General features: G+C 45.4%; 1 protein-coding gene across 3 annotated transcripts in view; it reads right to left on the reverse strand.

Annotated features, from left to right (window-relative positions):
* AREL1 (apoptosis resistant E3 ubiquitin protein ligase 1) overlaps positions 1-22,823 on the reverse strand; it is a 1,423,594-nt gene that overhangs the window by 1,389,268 nt on the left and 11,503 nt on the right. For 2 of the 3 annotated variants that reach the window (XM_069637637.1, XM_069637636.1), the window contains exons 2-4: positions 13,492-13,797; positions 12,746-12,845; positions 5,926-6,152 (exon numbers count right to left, since the gene is read on the reverse strand). In XM_069637637.1, the coding sequence (XP_069493738.1) occupies positions 5,926-6,152; positions 12,746-12,761 (243 nt within the window). In that variant the 5' untranslated portion in view covers positions 12,762-12,845; positions 13,492-13,797. The remainder of the gene's footprint in view (positions 1-5,925; positions 6,153-12,745; positions 12,846-13,491; positions 13,798-22,823) is intronic. The other variant, XM_069637638.1, reaches the window with a different exon arrangement.

A 22,823-nucleotide genomic window follows, 5' to 3' on the forward strand; every position in this document is an offset into this window, starting at 1 on the left:
AGGAACGATCTAGGGATTTATCTAATATCGTGTTAAAATCTCCACCCCAGATTATTTGTGTCTCCCCTGTTGTGGACAGTATATCAAGTATTGTGCAGTAAAATTGCGGGTCGTCTACATTGGGTCCATATGTATTGATCAGAATTATTTGGTGCCCCGCCAATTCCCCCCCATACCAGTGCATATCTGCATTGCGGGTCCATCTTACTAGAGTGATATTTAAAGCACATCTTGGGGTGTATGAGAGTCAACACTCCCCTAGATTGCGCCGAGTATTCCGTGTAGTATCTGTGGCGGCCCCACTGCGGTAGGACATTCCTCAATGCGTGTGTCTCTTGCATAAAAAGGATATGGGGGTTGTGGCGTGCAATGCATGCTGCGATCTTCCTTGCTTTAACCGGATTGTTAAGCCCACAAATTTTCCAGGAGAGCAGCTTAATGTTTAAGCCTTAAGCCCCTGTTAGCCTGTGTCATAATCATACCTCGGGATAATCATCTGCCCACAGCATTGCCCTGGTCTCCAAGAGGTGCGGGTGTCTCGCTATAAAACCGCTCTCTGATTTCAACATTATAACTTCCCCAAACAGTCCTGGCGCAGTGCCAAGATGAACCCTTTCTTGATTTTCCCACCCACATCATCAACCCCAACACGATAATTGTATCCCCTGAAACATAACTTGAGAAGTCTCGTGGGGGTGAAAGCTGTACTCACGTGGCCGTCTTCCAAGGGGGGCTCACGGCCTTCTTTAAATATGTGGTGGTCAGGGCCACCTTGCTGCTCGTAGGATTTTCAACCTTGTAATAGTTCGGTGTGGATTAAGGTCTGTCAGCCAGCACAGTCTTCTGGCTCGTCGGCCGGATGGGGCGGTTAAGTTCTGGTTCACCGCCCGTTCCCTTGGGGGGAGTGGAATGGAGGCTTCAACATACGACATGGCTTCCGTAGGGTTTTCAAAGAAATGCGCTCGGCCCCCCATGTTGGATCCTCATCTTAGCCGGGAAGGCGGGCGCATAGGGAATTTGACGTAGTCTCAGCTGTTTCTTAACTGGCTCGTAGGACCTTCTTAGTGATTGCACATTTGTCGAGAAGTCCGGGTATATGTGTATCCTGTTATTCTCGTAGAATAAGGAGCCTTTCTCCCTGGAAATTCTCAGGATAGCGTCTCGGTCTCTATAATTAAGGAGGCGAGCAATAATTGTACGGGGCAGTGCTCCAGGCCTGGGAGGGGGTGCCAAGGTACGATGAGCACGTTCCACAAGAAAATTGTCTGAAAAGGAGTCAGGGCCAGAAGGGATTTCAAAAGGCTCTCCACATGTCGTTCCATAGATCCCTTGCCAAAGGTTTCGGCCACCCCGACCAGGCGGATGTTGTTCCTTCTGGACCGCGATTCAAGGTCCTCGCATTTATTTAGGGTTTTCTGGAGGTCACTTTTCAGCTGGGCGATGTCACGGCTGTGCTTTATTATCGAGTCCTCATTAGCGCTGATCCTGCCCTCCGCTTCAGTGGTACGTGCGCTCTCCTTATCTACCCTTGCCTTCAAGGAGCTGATCGTTGCCCCAATATCATCCAGTTTACCATTGACCGCAAGAAAGCCATTCTGGACCATTGTTATCAGCCTGCCCACCCTCTCATCCATCGGGGGTTCTGGTTGGCTATCCGCTGGCCCAGGCGGTGGCGTGGTGGACCCGTGTGGTTGGGAGCTGGTATAGGAGTCCATTGGGCCAGTTTTCTTTGGGCCTTTCCCCCTCCTATCGTGGCGGCCCATGTCACTCCGGTATATGTTGTGTTGTAAATAGTTGTCTCGAATGGGCGTAGTATGTCAGTATACCTCAATGCTGATCGCCCCCGCCACCCAGGTCAGGCCCACGATGCTCAACCGTCAAGGAGTGCGATGAAATTTTGGAGTGCACACCGTAGAACGTGACTATAAGTCAATATTTAGATGCTTATATGAACTCCGCTGGCCTTCCCGATCTGTACTCCCAAAGTTTCGGCAGGTGTCCCTCCGGGTGCAAGCTTGGTCCAAAGGATTATAGCCCCCTGGGTATGGGATAAGAGGGTAGTCCCTTCTAGTTTGCGGGAATCCAGGAAGCCAGCTCCCTCTGCGCAGGGGCACAGCCACGGGGGTGGGGTCCCCGCCTCGAAATTAGGATGTAGAGGCCCAGCATCAACGGATGTCGTGCGACAGCGGTCCGCTCCGCCTGCCACAGCGGGCCCGGTAGAATCTCGGCCCACACTCCACCGGCGGTCCTGGCTCCACAGATAGCGGATGGATCCGCGCCGCCCTGAAGCAGAATCAAAGGGCTGCAAGCCCCGGGGGGGCCGCAGCCAAAGATTCCGTAATGGCGGTCCTCCGCCGTCTGAGTGTAGCGTCAGGAGGAGGAGCCGAGGTTTGTCCAGCGGGCGGCCCCAACACGATCAGGAGGACTCGTGTGGGTAGGTGACCTCGGAGGCCGTCGGCGGCCAGCTGATGGGTCAGCGTCCCTCAGACGTAGGATCGAAGCGCCGCAAGCTCCGGGGGGCCGCGGCTGAGGATTTCGTTGCGGCAGACCTCCGGTGTCTGGGCGCAGCGTTTGGGGGTATAAAAGGCAGGTCCCCTCAGCGGGCCAGGGGCCGGTGGACGTGGAGCCCGCCGCAGGCTAACAGCAATGCCTCGGCGGGACTCCGGATCGAAGGGCGCGCAGCGTAGCCCCTCCCCCACTCAGCCTGCAGGCAGGGTCACGCCTCCAGGGTATAGTTGTTTCAGCGTGGAGCCGCGACACGGGCCGCCTCCTCTGTTCTGCAGATGAAAGTTTCTTGGCCCATATCTTACGAGTCCGTGCTCGTTTTCCTCCCAAGTTCGGGTGGGCAATGCCGCAGACCCTCCACTAACCAGTCAGTGTATTTTCTGGCGTTCAGGTAGCCCCAACAAGGATTTATTATATTAAAGGATTGATTACGGGCCGGAGCTCTCCTCTCAGGCGGCCATCAGTGTTGGGCACAACAGCGCCCCCTGGAAGCTCATTTGCAGATATAGGTGAGGAGGAGTTAAGAGAGGATCAATCAAGTCCTGAAAGATTTAAAAAAAAAAAAAAAAAAAAAAAAGAAAAAACACCACCAGTGGGAAAATTCCTAGCTTCTTCTAAATGTTCCGGATCACCAGTGGATATGCTCCCGCCTTCAAAAGCAAAGGAATTAAGTCGCTTTTTCACCAATCCTAGAAATCTTTAACTGTACATTTGTAACAGGAATTTTCCCGGACAGGTAGAAGAAATCAGTTATCAAATCTCTGTTAAAAAAATCCTCACTGGACCCCTACAGTATTGGGAAACTTTAGGTCGATCTCACAGCTTCCCTATCTATCGCAGCAAACGGAAAGAGCAGCAGTTACACAAATTCAATCATTTGTGGAATTGAAAGGAGTCCTGAATAAAAAACATCTTGGTTTCTGATCCCGAATATGTACAGTGATGGTCACTACGTCTGTATTGGACATAATGAGAGAAAGTAGATTGAAAAGAATCATGCGCTCTCATTCTTTTAAACTTCTCAGCGGCATTCGATACAGTAGACCATCAAATCCTGTACAATAGACTACCATAAGCAAGGTCTCTGAGGCACTGTACTAAAATAATGTAAGAAAAGAAAAAGACTGAAACCCGTTCAGAGCACAATGGCAAGAACTCTTCTGAAAGAAGAAATCACGCCATATCTCCCCAGCATTGGGCACTTTGCAATGGCTGCCAGTTCACAGACGCATCGACTTTAAACGTCTATGCATTGTGTACAGAAGTCTTCATCAGTCTAACTTAAGTCCTTTAGCTAATAGATTTGAACCATACACACACCAGTGAGAACCTTAAGATCAGTCAATGACAATTTGGTAGTTGTCCCGAAATGCCAGAGAGAACGTATCGGTCGTACCTTCACAGTACAGGCAGCAAAAAGATGTACCTCTCTTCCCCACTCGGTCCAAATAGAACAAGACCTGTTGACCTTCCACACTTTGGTGATGGCGTGCATTATAAAACTCTCAACCCATATGGTAGGACTGCCCTACGTTACAAATCTAAAAAAGAGAACACAGGCTTACAATTACCCTTCAGCTCAATGGGGCTGGTGTTGGGCGATACAACTGAAGAGGGATCCTACCCCATGTCGGTCTCGAGGGCGTAGCTGATTTCCCACCTTTCAAATGGCAGCAGGAATAATCCAGGCTTGTATTTGGAAAACCCGAGAGGACCCCATTATGCACATTGGTGGATGAAAGTGTGGTAAACATTAGCCATAGAAAGAACCTTAGCATTACTGTCCTCCTCAAAACCCAAATACACCTGCACGTAGGCACCTTTCCTGGATTACGTAAGAGACAGAGGCTTCTCTGAACAGGCCACAGCTAATAAGGAACTTGATCGCAGAGTAGGTTTGTATAAGAGGGTTGTGGCATGAGTTGTCAGCTACGGAGGAACTACATTAACCTTCTGGTGGTGGGCCCTAGTGGCTGGTTCTCTAAATTGATGATCAGCAGGCTCAAATTTTCTGTGGGATGCTCTAGTGTTTTTTTATTCTTTCAATTTCCAAACCGCATTTTCATCTTGCTATGCGATATGCACTTGTTCGGAATCCAGTTGGGGGAGTTTTTAGACGGGGGTTGGGGTAAAATCAGAACTTCACATGTTACTTGCAATCTGATATTGTTCATGTTTGAGGTTATTGGCTGAAGAAAAAAAAAAGGAAAAGTAAACAGGCATGTGGACCATTATTATTTTCAATACATTTGACGTGAACCACCAACACTGGAAACTTCACTTTATTTCAGACCATCCTTGACACTGTTTTTCTTAACGATCACAATATCATTTCTAGAGAACAGTTCATGTATGGGTTCTTATACACCATACTCTACCCTGTACATGAAACCAATAAAACCACTCCTTTGACAACCACATTTACGGTGTCTGCCATGTCTTTGCTCGGCCTTATCACATACCTCAATGGCTACCATATAGGTGCTTTGGGCTACTAACACAATAAAAGTTACTATACCTCTGGGCTGCCCAAAACGAACAATGCCTGGCTTGTCCAGGAAGTAGTCACATTGTGCCGCCGTCAGGGATGAACAGACCTTAGTTTAAGGAGAGTAGAGGAGTAGGGATATGAAAAGGGGATGGGAAATCGGGAGGGATTATGTAGCCAGAAAGGTTTGTGGTAGTGTGGCTGCATGTTGGTCTGCTGGAGGGATGTATGTCAGGACTTGGAGGGTGGCAGATCTATGTGTTTTGTAAACAACTGGTAGAATGATTGTGTCTCAACTGATTTTACAAGCAAGCAAAGTGATTTGATGAGTGATGGCCCGAAATGTGTTAGAGTCGACCAGGTAAAAATGGATGGGATGGAGGGGTAGTTAGTCTCACAAGAGGATACTAAGGCTCTAAGTAATCATAGACCTATGCAAAGGGGTGGGAAACAGTGTGGAGGGGTGCAAAGTCTCCACCTGCGTTGAGGGCAACTGTGGAGAAGATGAGAAGTAATTGGTGGGGAGAAAGAAAGATTCAGGACCATTTCAGAAGAGATGAGAAACCTTTTGAAGACACTAGATGGTGCTGGGATGTGCCAGCAGTTATAGCAGAGGTTACGGCTCCAGGACAGTTGGGTGAAGTAGAGACATTACTCTTGGCGTTCAGTTATCTAGCCAAAAGACATGCCTAGGTTTTAGAATCACAGAAAATTGAACAGTCCATATGGGCATCATTCTGATGGTCCACGAGTACATCTCTGCTTAAAGATATCCCACCTACAGACCCCGTTTTAATGTCACCTCGCCTTCATCAGAAAATATCATTCAGGTTTGTGAGGACCTTTAGGACTGTGGAGTATGTTCTGAATGCAAGGTTAAGAAGATGCAAAGGAACAGATAAAAAAAAAATAAAAAAAACTTTCTTACGTACGTGCACTCGGAACACCATGGTGTGCCCCACTTCGCAAGGTTCCTTCCAATCCCAGGAGACTTTGCATGATCGGGGGTCAAGGTAGTTTCCCCGCACGTAGTCATAGATGGTGCGTTCCCCTCTGCGCTCCCGGTCCTCATTTTGGAGAAAGCTGACTACACGTGCGGCAAGCTCAAACAGGAACTTAATGGTGAACAGGAATGCTACCACAGACACAGTGACCCCACCTGCAATTAAAGATTGTGAGCACATTAACAAGGGACAGTTAGAAAATGAACAGGTGGGGCCCATTTCTATATGCAAATAACAGACATAGGGAATCTACTTGTAGCTAGGAACAAAAGGGCCAAAGGTTGGAGAGACAGAGAGAGACAGAGACAGAGAGAAAGGGAGGGAGAAGGAACGAGAGAGAGAGAGAGAGAGAGAGAGAGAGAGAGAGAGAGAGAGAGGGAGAAGGAACGAGAGAGAGAGAGAGAGAGAGAGAGGGGGAGGGAGAAGGAACGAGAGAGGGAGAGAGAGAGAGAGGGAGAAGGAACGAGAGAGAGCGGGAGGGAGAAGGAACGAGAGAGAGAGAGAGGGGGGAGGGAGAAGGAACGAGAGAGAGAGAGAGGGAGAAGGAACGAGAGAGAGAGAGAGGGAGAAGGAACGAGAGAGCGGGAGGGAGAAGGAATGAGAGAGAGAGCGAGACAGGGAGAGAGAGAGAGAGAGAGAGGGGGGAGGCAGAAGGGGCGAGAGAGGGAGGGAGAAGGAGCGAGAAAGAGCGGGAGGGAGAAGGAGCGAGAGAGAGAGCGAGAGCGAGCGAGAGAGAGAAGGAGCGAGAGAGAGAAGGAGCGAGAGAGAGCGGGAGGGAGAAGGAGCGAGAGAGAGCGGGAGGGAGAAGGAGCGAGAGAGAGCGGGAGAGAGAGAGAGAGAGAGAGAGAGAGAGAGAGAGAGAGGGAGAAGGAACGAGAGAGAGAGAGAGAAGGAACGAGCGCGAGAGAGAGAGAGAGAGAGAGAGAGGGAGGGAGAAGGAATGAGAGAGAGAGAGAGGGGGAGGGAGAAGGAACGAGAGAGGGAGAGAGAGAGAGAGAGGGAGGGAGAAGGAACGAGAGAGGGAGAGAGAGAGAGAGAGGGAGAAGGAACGAGAGAGAGCGGGAGGGAGAAGGAACGAGAGAGAGAGGGGGGAGGGAGAAGGAACGAGAGAGAGAGAGAGGGAGAAGGAACGAGAGAGCGGGAGGGAGAAGGAACGAGAGAGAGAGCGAGACGGAGAGAGAGAGAGAGAGAGGGGGGAGGCAGAAGGGGCGAGAGAGGGAGGGAGAAGGAGCGAGAAAGAGCGGGAGGGAGAAGGAGCGAGAGAGAGAGCGGGAGCGAGAGAGCGGGAGCGAGAGAGAGCGGGAGCGAGAGAGAGCGGGAGCGAGAGAGAGCGGGAGCGAGAGAGAGCGGGAGCGAGAGAGAGCGGGAGGGAGAAGGAGCGAGAGAGAGCGGGAGGGAGAAGGAGCGAGAGAGAGCGGGAGCGAGAGGGAGAAGGAGCGAGAGAGAGCGGGAGGGAGAAGGAGCGAGAGAGAGCGGGAGGGAGAAGGAGCGAGAGAGAGCGGGAGGGAGAAGGAGCGAGAGAGAGCGGGAGGGAGAAGGAGCGAGAGAGAGCGGGAGGGAGAAGGAGCGAGAGAGAGCGGGAGGGAGAAGGAGCGAGAGAGAGCGGGAGGGAGAAGGAGCGGGAGGGAGAAGGAGCGAGAGAGAGCGGGAGGGAGAAGGAGCGAGAGAGAGCGGGAGGGAGAAGGAGCGCGAGAGAGCGGGAGGGAGAAGGAGCGCGAGAGAGCGGGAGGGAGAAGGAGCGCGAGAGAGCGGGAGGGAGAAGGAGCTAGAGAGAGCGGGAGAGAGCGGGAGGGAGAAGGAGCGAGAGAGAGCGGGAGGGAGAAGGAGCGAGAGAGAGCGGGAGGGAGAAGGAGCGAGAGAGAGCGGGAGGGAGAAGGAGCGAGAGAGAGCGGGAGGGAGAAGGAGCGGGAGGGAGAAGGAGCGAGAGAGCGGGAGGGAGAAGGAGCGGGAGGGAGAAGGAGCGAGAGAGCGGTAGGGAGAAGGAGCGAGAGAGAGCGGGAGGGAGAAGGAGCGAGAGAGAGCGGGAGGGAGAAGGAGCGAGAGAGAGCGGGAGGGAGAAGGAGCGAGAGAGAGCGGGAGGGAGAAGGAGCGAGAGAGAGCGGGAGGGAGAAGGAGCGAGAGAGAGCGGGAGGGAGAAGGAGCGAGAGAGAGCAGGGGGAGAAAGGGGGAGAAATAAGACAAATGGTGTGACAGACAGAAGGCGAGAGGTTGAGGGACAGAGGGAGGGAAGCAGAAGGAGGGAAGGCAAGAGAGCAAGGACAAAACAGGGAGGGGAGAGGGAGAAAGAGGGAAAGAGGGTGAGTGAGATGTAGAGCGAGAAAGACAGGGAGAGAGAGAGAGAGAGTAACAGGGAGAGACATAGAAGGAGAGAAAGGGGGAAAAGAGGGAGCAAGAAAGAGTGAGGGAGCGTGAGGGAGATATGGGGTTAGAAAAAGGGAGATAAGAAAAGGAAGAGATGGGAAGAGGAGAGAGGGAGAGAGAGAGAGCAAGAGGAAAAGGCATGGGGGGAGAGAGAGGAGAGGCAGATACAGGGGGAACCAGAAGGAGAGAGAGGGGGGAGGGGGAAGAAAGTGAGAAAAAGAGGGATAGTGAGAAATAAAGGGAGAGAACGTGTTAGAGTGAGGGAAGGAGAGAGCTTGGGAGAGAGACACTGAGGGAGGGACAGAGAGCAAGGTAGAGAGAGAGAAGGGGGGTGAGTGAGAGAGGGAAACAGTGTTAGAGGGACAGAGTGAGAGCGAGTGAGAGGCAGGGAGTGGGGGAGAGTCAGCATGAGAGGGAGAAAAAGTGAGAGAGAGAGAGAGAGAGAGAGAGAGAGAGAGAGAGAGACATAGGGCCTCATTCCAAGTCGGGTTGTCAGGTAAACAATTGCTGGTATTTGTGGATATCAGCAGTTTACCCGAACTACTTGAGATTAGCTCGGCACCCTACCGGCAATAAAAACTGTAATTATGTAATGATGGCAAATCCCCTCATGGAGTCCTATGGGACACCATGAATGGGGATGAACACTGTACCGCCAGCACTCGTAATCTGGTACCAAATGCCGGTATCCTGGCAGTTCTACCACCAGGATCCCGCAGGGTCAGAATGAGGCCCACAGAGAGGGAGAAAGAGGGACAGAGAGAGATCAAGTTAGACAAGGGGTTGTGTAATAGAGAGGGTGGAACAGAAAGAGGGAGACAGAGACCATGGGAGAGAAAGATATGGCATAGGGAGAAAGTCAAACAGCCTGAGAGAGACAGAGAACGTGGGGGGGGGGGAGACAGAAGTGGTATGGGGGAGATAAAGCGGAGAACAGGGAGGGGGCAGAGGGATTGGCTACAGGTGATGGGAAGTGTGTGGGCAGGAAGTGGTTTATCCTCAATTTACACAGCAAACCCACCAGTAACAGTAAACAGCAAGCTCATGTTACTTGAAGGTACTTTGCATGTCGAAGACGGACACAGACTCTTAATAGACATTCCTAAATAGGTTTATTAAAGAAAAGGGTCAACACCTATTTGTCCCTGCTTCTATGGGGTTTCCCTACCTAACAAACTAAAGTAGTCCATGAATGTCTTAAAAGAATCTGTTGCGAGGGTCAGAAATGTGAGGCGAACTTAAAAAGGTTTGATAAACGCCTCACTATGCCTACCCTTAAGTGGATTTCCCTGCCTATCAAAATAAACAACAGGAAAAAAACTCTAACAAAAGCAATCTGTCCCTCACACTTATGCATACAACTAACATATGACAATTCAAATATAACAAAATAACAGTTATGTCCAACATAAACTTACTAACCGTTTCTCCTTGTAACCTGGGTGATGTTCCCTTCCCCAGCTTCAAAGCATGAATTTATATCAACAGTTCAAAATAAGAATGTTCTGTTTAACAACAAGGTTCTGGTGGGAAATTTCTTCTTGCTCCAAAAGTCTCTCACTTGGACTTTCCAACAGCGGAAAGAAATAACAGATCTTTGCCTCTCCGCATGTGGCAAAGAGTTCAACACAGCCTCTTCTTAGGAAACAAAAACAGTTCCACAGTTCATCTATAGCAACAGCAATGCTTTGTCAGGATGATTTCACTATCGTTCATAACCCTTTGGTTTCCCAAAACATGCACAAAATGGCATCGTTTTTTGCAAAGAAAATTGTCTTTCAAACCTTTGTTTATAGCGGAAAGAGGAATTGCATCTGTTCCTTCTCCTTTGTGCCCTTTACAGGGAGAGATCGAGTGCACCCGACCGTGTCAGTAATTATGATTCGCCAGATCTAGGCCCTGCTAGGCCTTTGTGTAGATTAGGTAGTCTCTTTCCCTCTGCGCCTTGAGTTTCCCCTATTTAGTGTCTGTCACAGGCTTTGGGCTGCTCGGTCCGATGCAATATCCCTCTGGGAGGTGTGTCTCTAGAAGACCCGCACAGGCTACGGCCTCCTCGAGTCATTGCGGCACCCCTACGCAGGATCACATCTCTGGTAGCCTCTTGTGGGCTTCAAGCTCCTTGAGTCGGTGCAGTACTCCTTTACAGGGTGTATCTCTGGTAGGCCATTGCGGGTTATGCGCTCCTTCAGCCAATGTGATACCCCTGTGTATGTGTTTGCAGCATTCTTCAGTAGTCCCTCGTGGGCCATGGGCTCCTCGAGCAGTTGCGGTAACCTTGTGTGAGGAGGTAGCTCTTGCTGGTTCGCTCACCGGGAGTGGAGGTTGCGCTTCCTGCCTCAACGGTCCCTCTGTGTCTGGGAACTCGTCATTCATCGAAGTATCAGCATCTCCAACGCTGCATCCTCTGCTCACCCACCACAGTGTTAGTTTCTGCCTTTGCTCCTCCTCCATAGGTCTCTCTACTATCTTCATCTGTGATCCAGCAGGTTAAGGTGGTGCTCCGGGAAGACCGAAGATTTCATTAGTTGGCAGCCAGGTGGCAGTGTCTTAAACAGGTCAGTATTCCAGCCATCCCACTTAAAGGGCCTCCGAGTGTTTTTCGATGTATTCAGTTCCCAAACAACCAATGAATATGGGTGGGGAGTGTAAATCAAGTAGGGTGTGAGTCTCATTAGAACCTTTCTCCCAGCACTCCACTTCAAGCGGAGCTCACCCTTCATTCCTGTTGTCCTCCTCGGTTGGCATTCCACAGTTTCCACACCCTGCCCCACTTGCCAGGAAGAGGGACTCTCCCGTTTCCAGCTCTGCTGCGGGGGGCCTCCCTCCCCGTCTCCCTCCCTCCCCCATTCCTACTTCCTCCCTCCCTCCCTCCCTCCCTCCTTCCCTCCATTCGGCCAGGAGGTGGTCTTCCCACTATGTTCTTCTTCCCAGTGAGCCAGGATGCAAGCAGAGGGTCAGAAACTCTACCAGCCATTCTTATAGGATGTTTTGAGTCATCATATAATTTAACTCCCATATAGCCAACAATGATACTAGGGTTTGGATGATAGATGGGTTCTGAGCCCTTTCCAGGGACCTCGGGTCCTGTAAGTGGGGAGGGTCACACCCAGTGGAATCCCACTTGCCATGTTCCCTAAGGAGCATTCCGCTTAGGGGGCTCACCTCCCTAGTCCCAAAGGAAGTGGTTAGATTCATCACAGGTGCCAGGGCGCAGAATTATTCTTAAACAGGTTCTATTTATTTTGGATTCTTGTGGATACTTTTGTTACTTTAAAACAAATATATCTAGGTTTTCCATAGAAATAAAATATGTATAATGTACTGAACGACGATTGGTCATAAAAATGGAACAAAAGCAATACATTTTAGTGAAGCAAAAGTCAAGGCAAAAAGGACTGGGTATGAAAATGGTGCTAAGTGGTGCACTTTTTTGTGATCCTGTTTTTTTATCAACTCAATAGATAGAGACGATGTACTCAACAGCCATGACAGCATTATGTGTGGGCCACCGGGTCAGAAGTAGATCTTTGGAATGCACAGGAGGAGAGCATAATGAGGAAAGGGGAAGGTTAAGGTGATTGTGCTTCAACAGTCTTGAAAGTTACACCCCTATCCCTTACATAATTGGCAAGAGGGTCTTTGAAGGACATACCAGGGGAGGTTTGTGGAGGTTTAGGGTTTTTGAAGGATATACCAGGGGAGGTTTGTGGAGGTTTAGGATTTTTGAAGGACATACCAGGGGAGGTTTAGGGTTTTTGAGGGACATACCAGGGGAGGTTTATGGAGGTTTTGGTCATTGGTGGTGAAACTAGAGAGGTTTCATATGCCATTATCCTTTAAGGTAGGATTGATGTATTCCTAAGCGTTTGACTTTCAACAACAGAACAGCATGTTCCACCCTAATAATGTGGCAAATTCTGTAAAGTTAACTGTAAAATTACAGCAGATTCGAGGCAGTTGGTATGCCTGGTTAACATTATCATGCCACTTTATAAAAGGAGGGGGGGCTGCAGAGACATAATCCACAAATGAACTGGGGCCTGGAGTGAGGTAGGAGTTTTTGACGGGCATGAGAGGATGGCCCGCACATAGGTCACTACATAAGGAGTGCCCCATTCAGATAACAAAACCATGTGTGCTTGAGTTATCCCCATCTAATACAATAACGGATAGGTGTATTAGGGAATTCTATAATGAAGACTTTTTATCTAAGAGGGAAAGCAGATTGTGCGACCCCGAATGCAAGGAGAAATACAACAAATGGATATCTGCCACAATGAAGCTTCTTCTTTGGGTACCATGAGAGCAGTTATGAGAAAAATTATGCAGTGAATACAATCTAGCCAAACAGCACATCAACACCGTTTTAAGGCTCCCCTCCACTTACCAATAACGTAAAACATCAGTCCCTTTAGAGCTTGCAATGTGAAGTCAGACCCTTGTACCCAAGATGAAACCAAGTGAGGGGCAGGGGTTCATAGATCCAACTATGGGGGGGAAAGAAAGGTGATTAGAAAAAGCATCATTTACTCATCCTCCACCTTTCAAATCTTCCTTTACATTCTTATCTTTAGGATACCTCCTTTACCCATTTTTGGGCAGTTTACTTTGTGGTTACTGCTGCTCTGCCTGACTTCAGGAGTAAGTGAAGAAATGCTACTTCATAGGGCTAATCCTCTCTGTTCCCATCCATCCACCTTGTTACAAGTTCAGGCAATACTTTGATTCTCCATTTCTCCATTTTGCCATTCTTGCTCTCCTCTCTACCCTTCACTCATCCTTAATCCAGACTACCGCCTCGGTCAATTTACAATCCACACTAGCCCTTCCCAGCGAAGAATTGCTGTATCCATTGGCCCCTTCGTATCTTCCATGATCACCCACTTTTACCTCTTATTTTCTTTTTTCACTGCTCTCATCATCCTTCATTGAGGAGAGGGATGTTTTTCTAATTCATATACCCATTGCTGACCTCAAAGAGTCATTTGGCACACCATGTGCTCTTGTGCAAATGTTCTCGTCTTCAGACATTCAAAACCTAAAAGTAGTTACGCATGCACTACAATGCAATATTGAGTTTTTACTGTAAAATGACAATGTTCCGTTTCAGCTATATATCATTAATGACACTACCTCCAGAGCAGCATCCAAGGTTGGCTGGTCAGGACCCATTATTTGAACACCCTTGCTCACATCACTGTTCACCACACAGGAACATGGGTATGCCGTTTAGTGTGAAGAGATGCTGCCTGGAAACATGGTGTGGAGCACACCTGCAGCGTGAGGCTCCTAGAATTCACATCATCAAACACTTTGGAGGCTTGGCAATGGAGATCCTGGATGCAAATTGATGGGCAGCAGAATTATAGTCTTCAACGTTCAACTCTAAAGTGTCCAAGAACCCAGACTCAGCATCTTTGAACAGCTAGCTTTTGATACCTAGCAGGGGAAATAGAAGATGTTATTATGTCTGTCACACTTAATGTATTAAATACATCATATTTTCCATCCAAGACTGAACTAGTTGCAGTCCCACCTGAATAATTGAACACATCTTACAGGGGGCAAAGGTTCAAGTTGCAAGCTACTAGCCAGCCTTTAGAAAAGGTCACTAGTCCCCACAATTCTATACATACATACATACATACATACATACAACACACCATTTTGTACTCGCCATGGGTCAACATCACTAGCCAATAGCTAGTGCAGATTTTGCACTGTGAATCTTATACATTAAAAGAAGGATGTTAGGAACACTCCATTGAACTACAATCTATCTTAGGGATAGTGGGTGAGCAAGAACTGAACCATGAATTCATTGTTCCTGTCTCAGCCACTCCCAAAGAGAACACTAGAGCTGCAGCAAAATGTGTGGAAGTGTGATGGGGCAGAAACCTGCAAGTTTGCAGAGTTCATCTATCTGCGAGTGGGAAATAATAATATAGTCTACCCCAGTGTTTGAAGAGAGTCGTTAAAGCATTGTGCATTTATTCATGGAGTCATTTTCTTGTACAAAAGATGTGTGCTTGTGAAAGTGGAGGGATACTGACTCTCTTCTGTTCCTGCAGGTGTGTGGTCTGTGCAACATAACATGTTCCAGCTTGAGGGAGGATTCCTCTTTGCCCCAGTCTTCAGGTGTGAGGGGTTTAGCCACAACTAGGCCTGAAGTCCACCTGACTCTCCTAGGGGTAAAAGTGGCGGAGCAGCTAAAGTAGCATTCAGAAAGGTAGATCAAAGGATACAGTACAAACCTTATACCATTCAATAACTGAATGTTCACATAATAGTATTTGTCTTCAAGTGGAAGATATTCTTCTTATGGTGCAGGCAGAAAGATCACAGACAATCTGCCAGGTAAAAGCAAGTCACTACCTTCTCTCTGTTTGCTAAATACGTCGCAGAGATCCCTTCCTTCATAAAGGTGCACTACGTAGCTATTGCGGTTTACAGGAAACCCATCCTGTGCACCCCCAATTACCTTTCGTCAACACCAAATGCAATCAAGGACTTTTTGGAGAGGCTTTCCAAAGTAATCTCTTTCCAGGTTAGCCCACTCCTACTTGGGAGAAAAATATTGTCCTCTCAAAATGAATAGGTCCATCTTTATAACCTGTACATAAGTCAGACCTGCAGTACTTCTCACGGAAGGTGGCTTTCCCAATACCAACTTTATATCCACTAAAAGGGTTAGGGAATTACAAGTCCTACAGTCTCGAGTCTTCCACTATTCACCACATGAATAAGGTAGTCTTGGGAACTTGCCCTGAATTCTAAAACAGAAATGTTTGGATTTTCAAATTTCCCTTTCCCTTTTTCCAACCTCTTTTCTTACAGAAATCTGTCCTTTGCAAAATAGAGGTCTCTTCCTACCGTGAATGTAAGAAGAGCTCTTCGTTGCTATCAAAAGAAGATAGATAGCAGATAATGAGAGCAACCCCTTGTAAACTATGGAAAAGTAGATATTTGTATTTATTAACTTTTATACAGCGCTTTACATAAAACAACAAAAAGACATTAGAAGCAATAGAATACAATTCAAGAGTCAAATAAACAAGAACAGTATGCAGAACAATTTGCCGAGATTATTCGGTAGAAACCGGGGAAGGGGAGAAGCAGGGGAGGAGGTAGAGAAAGGGTGTCAGGAGAGAGATTGAAGAAGGTGGGATTTAAGGAGGAGCGGAAGGAAGAGTATGAGGAGATGGAACAGATAGGGAGAGGTAAAGAGTTCCAGTGAAGTGGGGCAAGGAGCTGAAAGAATCGGAAGCGCGAAAGGGCGCAAGGAGAGGGTGGGACAGAGTAAGAAGAGGTCAGCAGAACAGAGGGGGTTAGGGAGAGAGTAGAAAGAGAGATGGGAGGAAATGTGGGGAGGGGCAAGACCATGAAGAGATTTAAAGACAAGACAGAGGAAGTTGAATTTAAGTTGAGAGTGAAAGGAAAGCCAGCCAAGTGAGAAAAGCAAAGAGGAGATGGAGTCATAAGGAGAGAGGGAGCAGAGAGTGCGGATTGCAGAGTGGTAGAGCGATTTGAGGGGGGCAAGATGAGAGGCAGGGAGGCCAAAGAGGAGAGCTGAGCAGTAGAAGAGACAGAAAAATATAATGGAGGAAATTAAGAGTTTGGTGGCATGGAAAGTGAGGGAGGATCGAATTTTGCGAACATTATAGAGATAGTAGTTGATCTTAATTTTGTATGTGAAAATGTCACAGTTCTGTCCTCTGTACTGGCAACAGTAATGCTACTTGCAATGTCATGGTATGAGAATAGTAAACGCTTCCGATAGTGGTGCTGACATGTCCTTCGGAGGGTCACCCGATTTTTGGATATTGTGTTTTGCATTAACAAGTACAAAAAGTTTGCCCATCTACTACGTTGCCCTATCGCTTACAAACCTCTCTCCTGTGCATGCTACACTTGTAAAGAACAAGGCATTTCCAAACCGCTAAAAAAAGATAGATATTTTGAAGGACTTTGAAGTACCATATTGAAAGTAGTATACAAAGAGTGTGCAGAGAGAAGTAAAATGTGCACGTGGATTGGGTAGAAATATGAAAGTTGAATCGTATGACAAACGAAGTACAAGTGAAGGCTGCAGTATCTGGACGGCTGCAAACACAAAGTAATTGATATAGTTTTTTTAATTCACAGTGAAGACTACTCTCCTGAGAATCACCAACATCTACACTGCAGACGACATAACTTCTCCTTAAAGAGGCTGCAGCGGTTATTTGTTTATTTTGGGCACCAAAGGAAGCATTCATTTGTAAACCATTCTGCCTACAAATATCCAATTGTAGGACAAAGATTAACACGTGGAATGGGTGACAAATGGCTGTGTGCTTGGTACTGAAATGACATGGGAAATCCGTAGAAGGTTAGATTGTGAAAATAAGTGGCGGCAGCAAGCTTTTGCCATTTTGGTTAATAGTGGTTCTCGGCACAAGTAGGGCACTGTGTATTCTCATCTAAAGCACATTTTTACTACTATACAAACAGTAAAGTAGCCTTACCAAATGATAGTTAGAGGTCACTGTGCGTTGACACACCGTGGCAAAGAGTTTCATAATCACACTTAGGCACACATGCACACAGCAGACATACATTGGACAACAGACCAAACAATATTTTTTTTTTCTCAACAGACACCAAGGAATGCCTACCAAAAAGCAGCTCCGTAGAAAGGAACGCAGAATTAGAGCAGATAAAACAAAAAGGTACCCAATGTAAGCATCCACCTGTTGTAGAGTTAGGGGAGAATCTTGGTACAAACCACGTAATGCAATTGGGTAACATAATAAAAGAAGTCTCAACTACCGAAACTGTACGTCCTCCATCAAAAAGTATCCCAAAACACAGAAATGATGTCAACGAAACGGCTGCCAGTACAGCTAACAATGTTCCTAATAATCCTGATAGTGTAAGAAGAAGCCAAAGTAAAAAAAATATTTTAGCAAAAATGTTTCAGAGAGTCCTTCAGAAAGTTAATTCTGTAAGCACTCGTGGACAGTGCAATCCTTCTCAAAAGGAAGTTGTTCATATTAGTGTTAAAAAGGATGAAAGCAATAACAAAAGTAAGTACCAAACTACAAATGAAACGGAGCAATAAATAGAATGTGAACATAAATAATTTTTTGCATGTTTGTGGTGGTGAATGGAGTCACACAACAACCACAGAACCATATTTCAATGAAGAAGCATACAAACAAAATCAAACAAACACAATTGCCATCCATAGCAGTGGACGTGGGTATGAGAAAATCAATACTACCATCATGGAACAAGAAACACTGCTTACAAAACTGTCTTCTGAAAACTCAGAATTACCTCTCGATTCAGCAGAACCACACCGTCCAGTATACAAATGGCCGTGCACATCAATGTGTGCCATTCCAAATAAAGCTTTCAAGTCTTTACGAGTGTTCCTCAATCAATATGTAAAAGGTAAAGACAAAAGTAAAATCAAAGGGCTGCAAAATATAGATATTTGTGTAGTGCGAAAACACACAGGACTAAAAGGACATTCACTAGCCTGCATTTCTGGGCCTAATTGCAAAGGTACCTTCCATGATATCAAAAGAATATCAGTACATCTTTCTAAAGTAAGACATTTAGTGTATAAAATATATTGTGCAAAAAGTCCAGCTTCAGAATTAGGCAATTTAAATACCACTCTTCTGTATGGTACACCCAAATACTTACAAGACGAAATGGACTGTATTCAGAAAAAGTATTTTGGAAGTGAGAGCCACGTAGGAAATGCAACAGTTTTAGAGCATAGTAGCGACAATTATGCACATAGCAACCTTCTATTGCACATATACAGAAAAGAAATAGTAAGATTTAAAAGGTCATCGGCTGAAGTACCAAACCATGTGTGTGTATGTTGCTGCAGAACATTTTACAAAAGGAACACAAAAAATGTGGACGTAGCATACACAATAGAAAACAATGAAGACTCTAAATGGTTTGAATTAGCTTTGTACCTTTTAGCTGAAAGCAAATATGAAGTAACTGAACGTCTAATATGTTGCAGTTACTGTACTGTAAAATTGGACAACAACCACACTCCTTCATGTGCAATTACAAATAATTTGGTTCCATTACCAAAAAGTCTGCAACAGCTCAATTTGTATGAGAGCATAATAATTCAAACAGTTCACCCATTTCAAGCAATTATACGCCTTCATCCAAAACCAGCAAATTTACCTCCCTCTGAATTGGTGAAAGGCATTCGTGGCAAAGTAGTGTACTTGCCATTAGATCTAACAGAAAATGTGCACACTCTAGGAGTGGAACGTTCAATAGAGCATTCTTTAATAGTCTTGGTAAATGGAGTACCAACAAAGGACAAAAGAATTTGGCAACAATTAGTGGACTTACACAAAGTTACACAAGCATTGCAATATCTAAAAGACAACAATGAGTACTACAAGGAAATAAATATTGATGAAAGCTTAAGGCAAACAACTGAAATAATTCAAGAGCCATCAGAAACTGAACAATTTGAACTTCTGGATCCAGCTACAGTATCCACTCTCAGACCATTACACAATTCATCTATTGCATTCCAATGAAAGTATAGATGATGCACTAGAAACTTACCAAATGCGACAAACCAAAGGGTCACCAATGAGTATTTGGGGAAAAGGTATAGAAGCACATGCTTTTCCACTGCTATTTCCTACTGGCAAAGGTGGGAGGTACGATGATAGACCCGCTCAGATTGGGGCATCAGAATACCGCTCATTACGAATGTATTCCCAAGATCCCCGATTTAGACAAAATGTGTAATACATATTCCGCCTACTCTACGAAAGTGAATTAGCAACACTATGTTATGGAGTTGCACACATTCTTAAATCTGGAACGCACTTTCAAAATATGTCAGCTACGCAGTTAATACAGAAAGTACAAGAAAAAGATGAGGTTTTACAATCAAGTATAACAAATTTGTTTGCAAATATGCGCCGTACAAAGGAATACTGGTTTAGACGGCATGGAGACGTGCGTCGCATGATCAGAAACCTTGGACCACCAACTTGGTTTGTTACGCTAAGTTGTGCAGAATACGTATGGGAAGATTTGCATGAGTTCCTACGCATAGCAAACAGCAACAAAAACAACATAGATATATTAACACCTGGAGAACTTTGCTCTCTAGATCCAGTTAATGTCTCAAGATATTTCCATCATCGTTTCATTGCAATGCTACACTTTATTTGCAATAAAAGTGTTCCTCCCCTTGGAGAAGTGCAACACTTCTTGTGGAGAAAAGAATATCAAGCGAGAGGAGCACCACATATTCACATGCGATTATGGATCAAAGGTGCACCTAAATTTGGCCATGACAGTGATAGCACTGTTTTGCAGTTTATCCAAAAATATGTGTCACATGTGAAATCCCTTCACAACGGAGCCATAGTGAGCTGCATGGCCAGATTTTACAATTCCAAAGACACAAATGTGGCAAATATTGTCGCCATAAATACAAAAACAAAGATAAATACTATACCAAATGCCGCTTTGGTTTCCCCAGACCAGTTACAGAAACAGGTGAAGTAAACAACTTCATGTCTTCAGTCGACATAGTGTTAAAGGTAAGTCACCTAAAAACACATATTACATAAAAAGAAGTGAAGAATCAAAATATATCAATGATTATAATGCAATCATTGCCCTATTGTGGAATGCAAACATAGATGTGCAGTACATTGCAGACAATTCAACTGCTGTTGCAAAATATGCTACAGCCTACTTAACAAAAGCAGAAAAAACAGAGCTTCAAGACCTCTGGGATGACCTAGCATCAGACAAAACATTATCACAGAAATTGTACAGCCTAGGCTTAAAAATCTCTCTCATAGAGAACGTGGGGCCTATGAAGCAGCAGATCGTTTAACCGGCACTGCTTTGTACAGAAAATCAGACAACATAGTATGGCTCAGTCTTGGTCCTGCAAAATCTAGAAAAAGAGTGCTAAAATCATATGAGGACATAGAAACAATTGCCAGAAATGATCCCAACAGCCAAGACATTCTGAAAAACAATTTACTGAACACAAACTATCCGAACAGGAGTACCACTCTGGAAAGCATGTGTCTGTACCACATAGCTCAAAACTTTGCATTCAAACATAATGTAAAACCCGATGAAAGTAAACGTAGATATAGAGTGACCGATTGTGAAGGGAGCTTAGTGAAACTTAACAAACGAAGTTTAATTAATCATGCAAAGTTGTCATTAAAAACTCCTCAACAGAAAGAACTATATTACATGTCTCTTTTACAACTTTTCATACCATGGAGAAAAGAGGAAGATATACTAGATAATTATGTGTGCTATGAAGATGCTTTCAAAGCAAATGAAAGCACTATCATCGATGTTAACTTTACGCAGTACAAAACAATGTTACACAATGAGCAGCAACAGGAAGAAGAAATTCAGGCCCAACTAGATAAAGATTCTTCCGACAGTAGTCAACCTTCTGTAACAGGAAGTCAAGAGCCATTAGGACAACCACTGATGGCAAATGAGGCTGAAGTTGCTATGGCAGAAGTAGAAAACACCATGTATCAGTATCAAGAAGATACAGAGGACTTAACTGTGCAGCAAGGAAAACTTAACAACGATCAGCGCACCATTTGTGAAGAGGTAACAAAACCAATTGTGCATGGCGTACAGCACGAAAATAAAGAATGTACCTGCCAAAATTACAAACCTATACTGCTGTACGTCAGTGAGGAAGCTGGATCAGGGAAAACATTCTTAATCAAAATTATTAGTAAGTTCCTGCAGCAACTGACAAACAACAAACTGTCAGCTGTTGTAACAGCCCCCCCAGGTTTAGCTGCCTACAACATAGGCGGTGTGACTTTACACCGATTACTACTGCTTCCAGTAGAGCATCAAAATAAATTAGACTACTACAAACTTTCTGCAGAAGCTGCAATGGAATTACGGAGAGTATTGAAGCAAATGAAAATGCTACTAATAGATGAAGTGAGCATGGTCTTCAATCTAATGTTGGCTTTGATTCATCTCAGATTGCAAAAAGTACTTAAAAGTAATAAGGAAGAACTCTTTGCTGGGAAACACATTATCGTTTTCGGAGATCTTCTACAATTGACACCAGTAAAAGGTGAACCGATTTTTAAAACCTTAGGCCACAAACCCTGCCAGAAAACTGTTGGTAGCTAGGTAATGTTAACCTTTGGCAACATTTCCAATACAGAGAATTAACTGAAAACATGCAGCAATCTGCAGATCTCACTTATGCCAACATCTTGAAAAGTATTAGAGTTGGTGTATTATCGCAAGTGTTGAAAAAGCGTCATATACATGCACTTTATGGCGATAATGCATGCGCAACTGATGTAATGGAACAAATAGCGCACAAAAATATCAATTGTATGGCCTTAATGCCAACTCTTGCAAGCTGTTTCAAATTCAATGAAACAATGCTAAAGAAAGAAATGCAAGCAACAATAGAAATTAGCGCCACAGACAAACTAGACGTACATGGTTTGACAGTACCCATGTGTGAGCAGGCCACAACAAGACTAAATAGTTTAGAACATTCAATCTCCAACACAGCTGGGTTGGAAAAAGTATTGAAATTATCATTAAATTGTCGAATAATGCTTAAACGTAATCTTGACAAGGGCTAGTTAATGGAGCACTGGGCACAGTTGTTGGCTTTCAATCATACCCACGTGATAACAGCATTCAGTTTGTAAATATTCGCTTTGATAAAGTTTCAGAAGTAAAAAGGATAAGGCGCTCAATGGCTCGATTTCTTCTCTTCAAAGACATGTATGCGCGTAGAGAGTAATTTTCTCTTACTTGCAAACTAACTGGATTTACACACGGTCAAGTGTCACTTGGAAAGAAAACCTTTACAACAGTTGGAATAACCTTCCATGCAGGAGCTACAACCAATGCAGGTCACTACACTGCATACATTAAAAAGAATTGTGGATGGTTTGAATGCAATGATAGCACCATTACTCTAAAGCAGAGGTTGCCAGCTAACCTAACAAATGCGTACTTAATGTTCTTGAAGCCAAAATTTACTAAATAATGTGCACTTCAAAATTGTGAACAAAGTAAGTGAAAGACTACAAACAGTTAGAATACGCCCACAGGTATCTAACTACCCAACAGGATGGAAGAATGACACAAATAAATGATTATCACAGATTGTCGGAAACCAATGTACAGGCAGAATACGCCTATACGTATCCAACTGTAGTTGAAAATGGGCAGGAAGGCAACAAAGAAAGCATTAATGGGAAAGATGAAGGAAACAGGATGTAACAACGACACAAAAGAATGGGTATCGAAAATCTGTAGGAACAAATGCACAGTTTGAATACGCCTACAGGTATCTAACTGTTGATAAAAATGGGCAGGAAGGCAACAAACATAACATTGATCAGAAAAATGAAGAAAGCACTGAAAAGAAAAAA

Source organism: Ambystoma mexicanum, chromosome 14 (assembly GCF_040938575.1).
Source record: "Ambystoma mexicanum isolate Mex_15411 chromosome 14, UKY_AmexF1_1, whole genome shotgun sequence".
NCBI classification, from domain to species: domain Eukaryota; kingdom Metazoa; phylum Chordata; class Amphibia; order Caudata; family Ambystomatidae; genus Ambystoma; species Ambystoma mexicanum.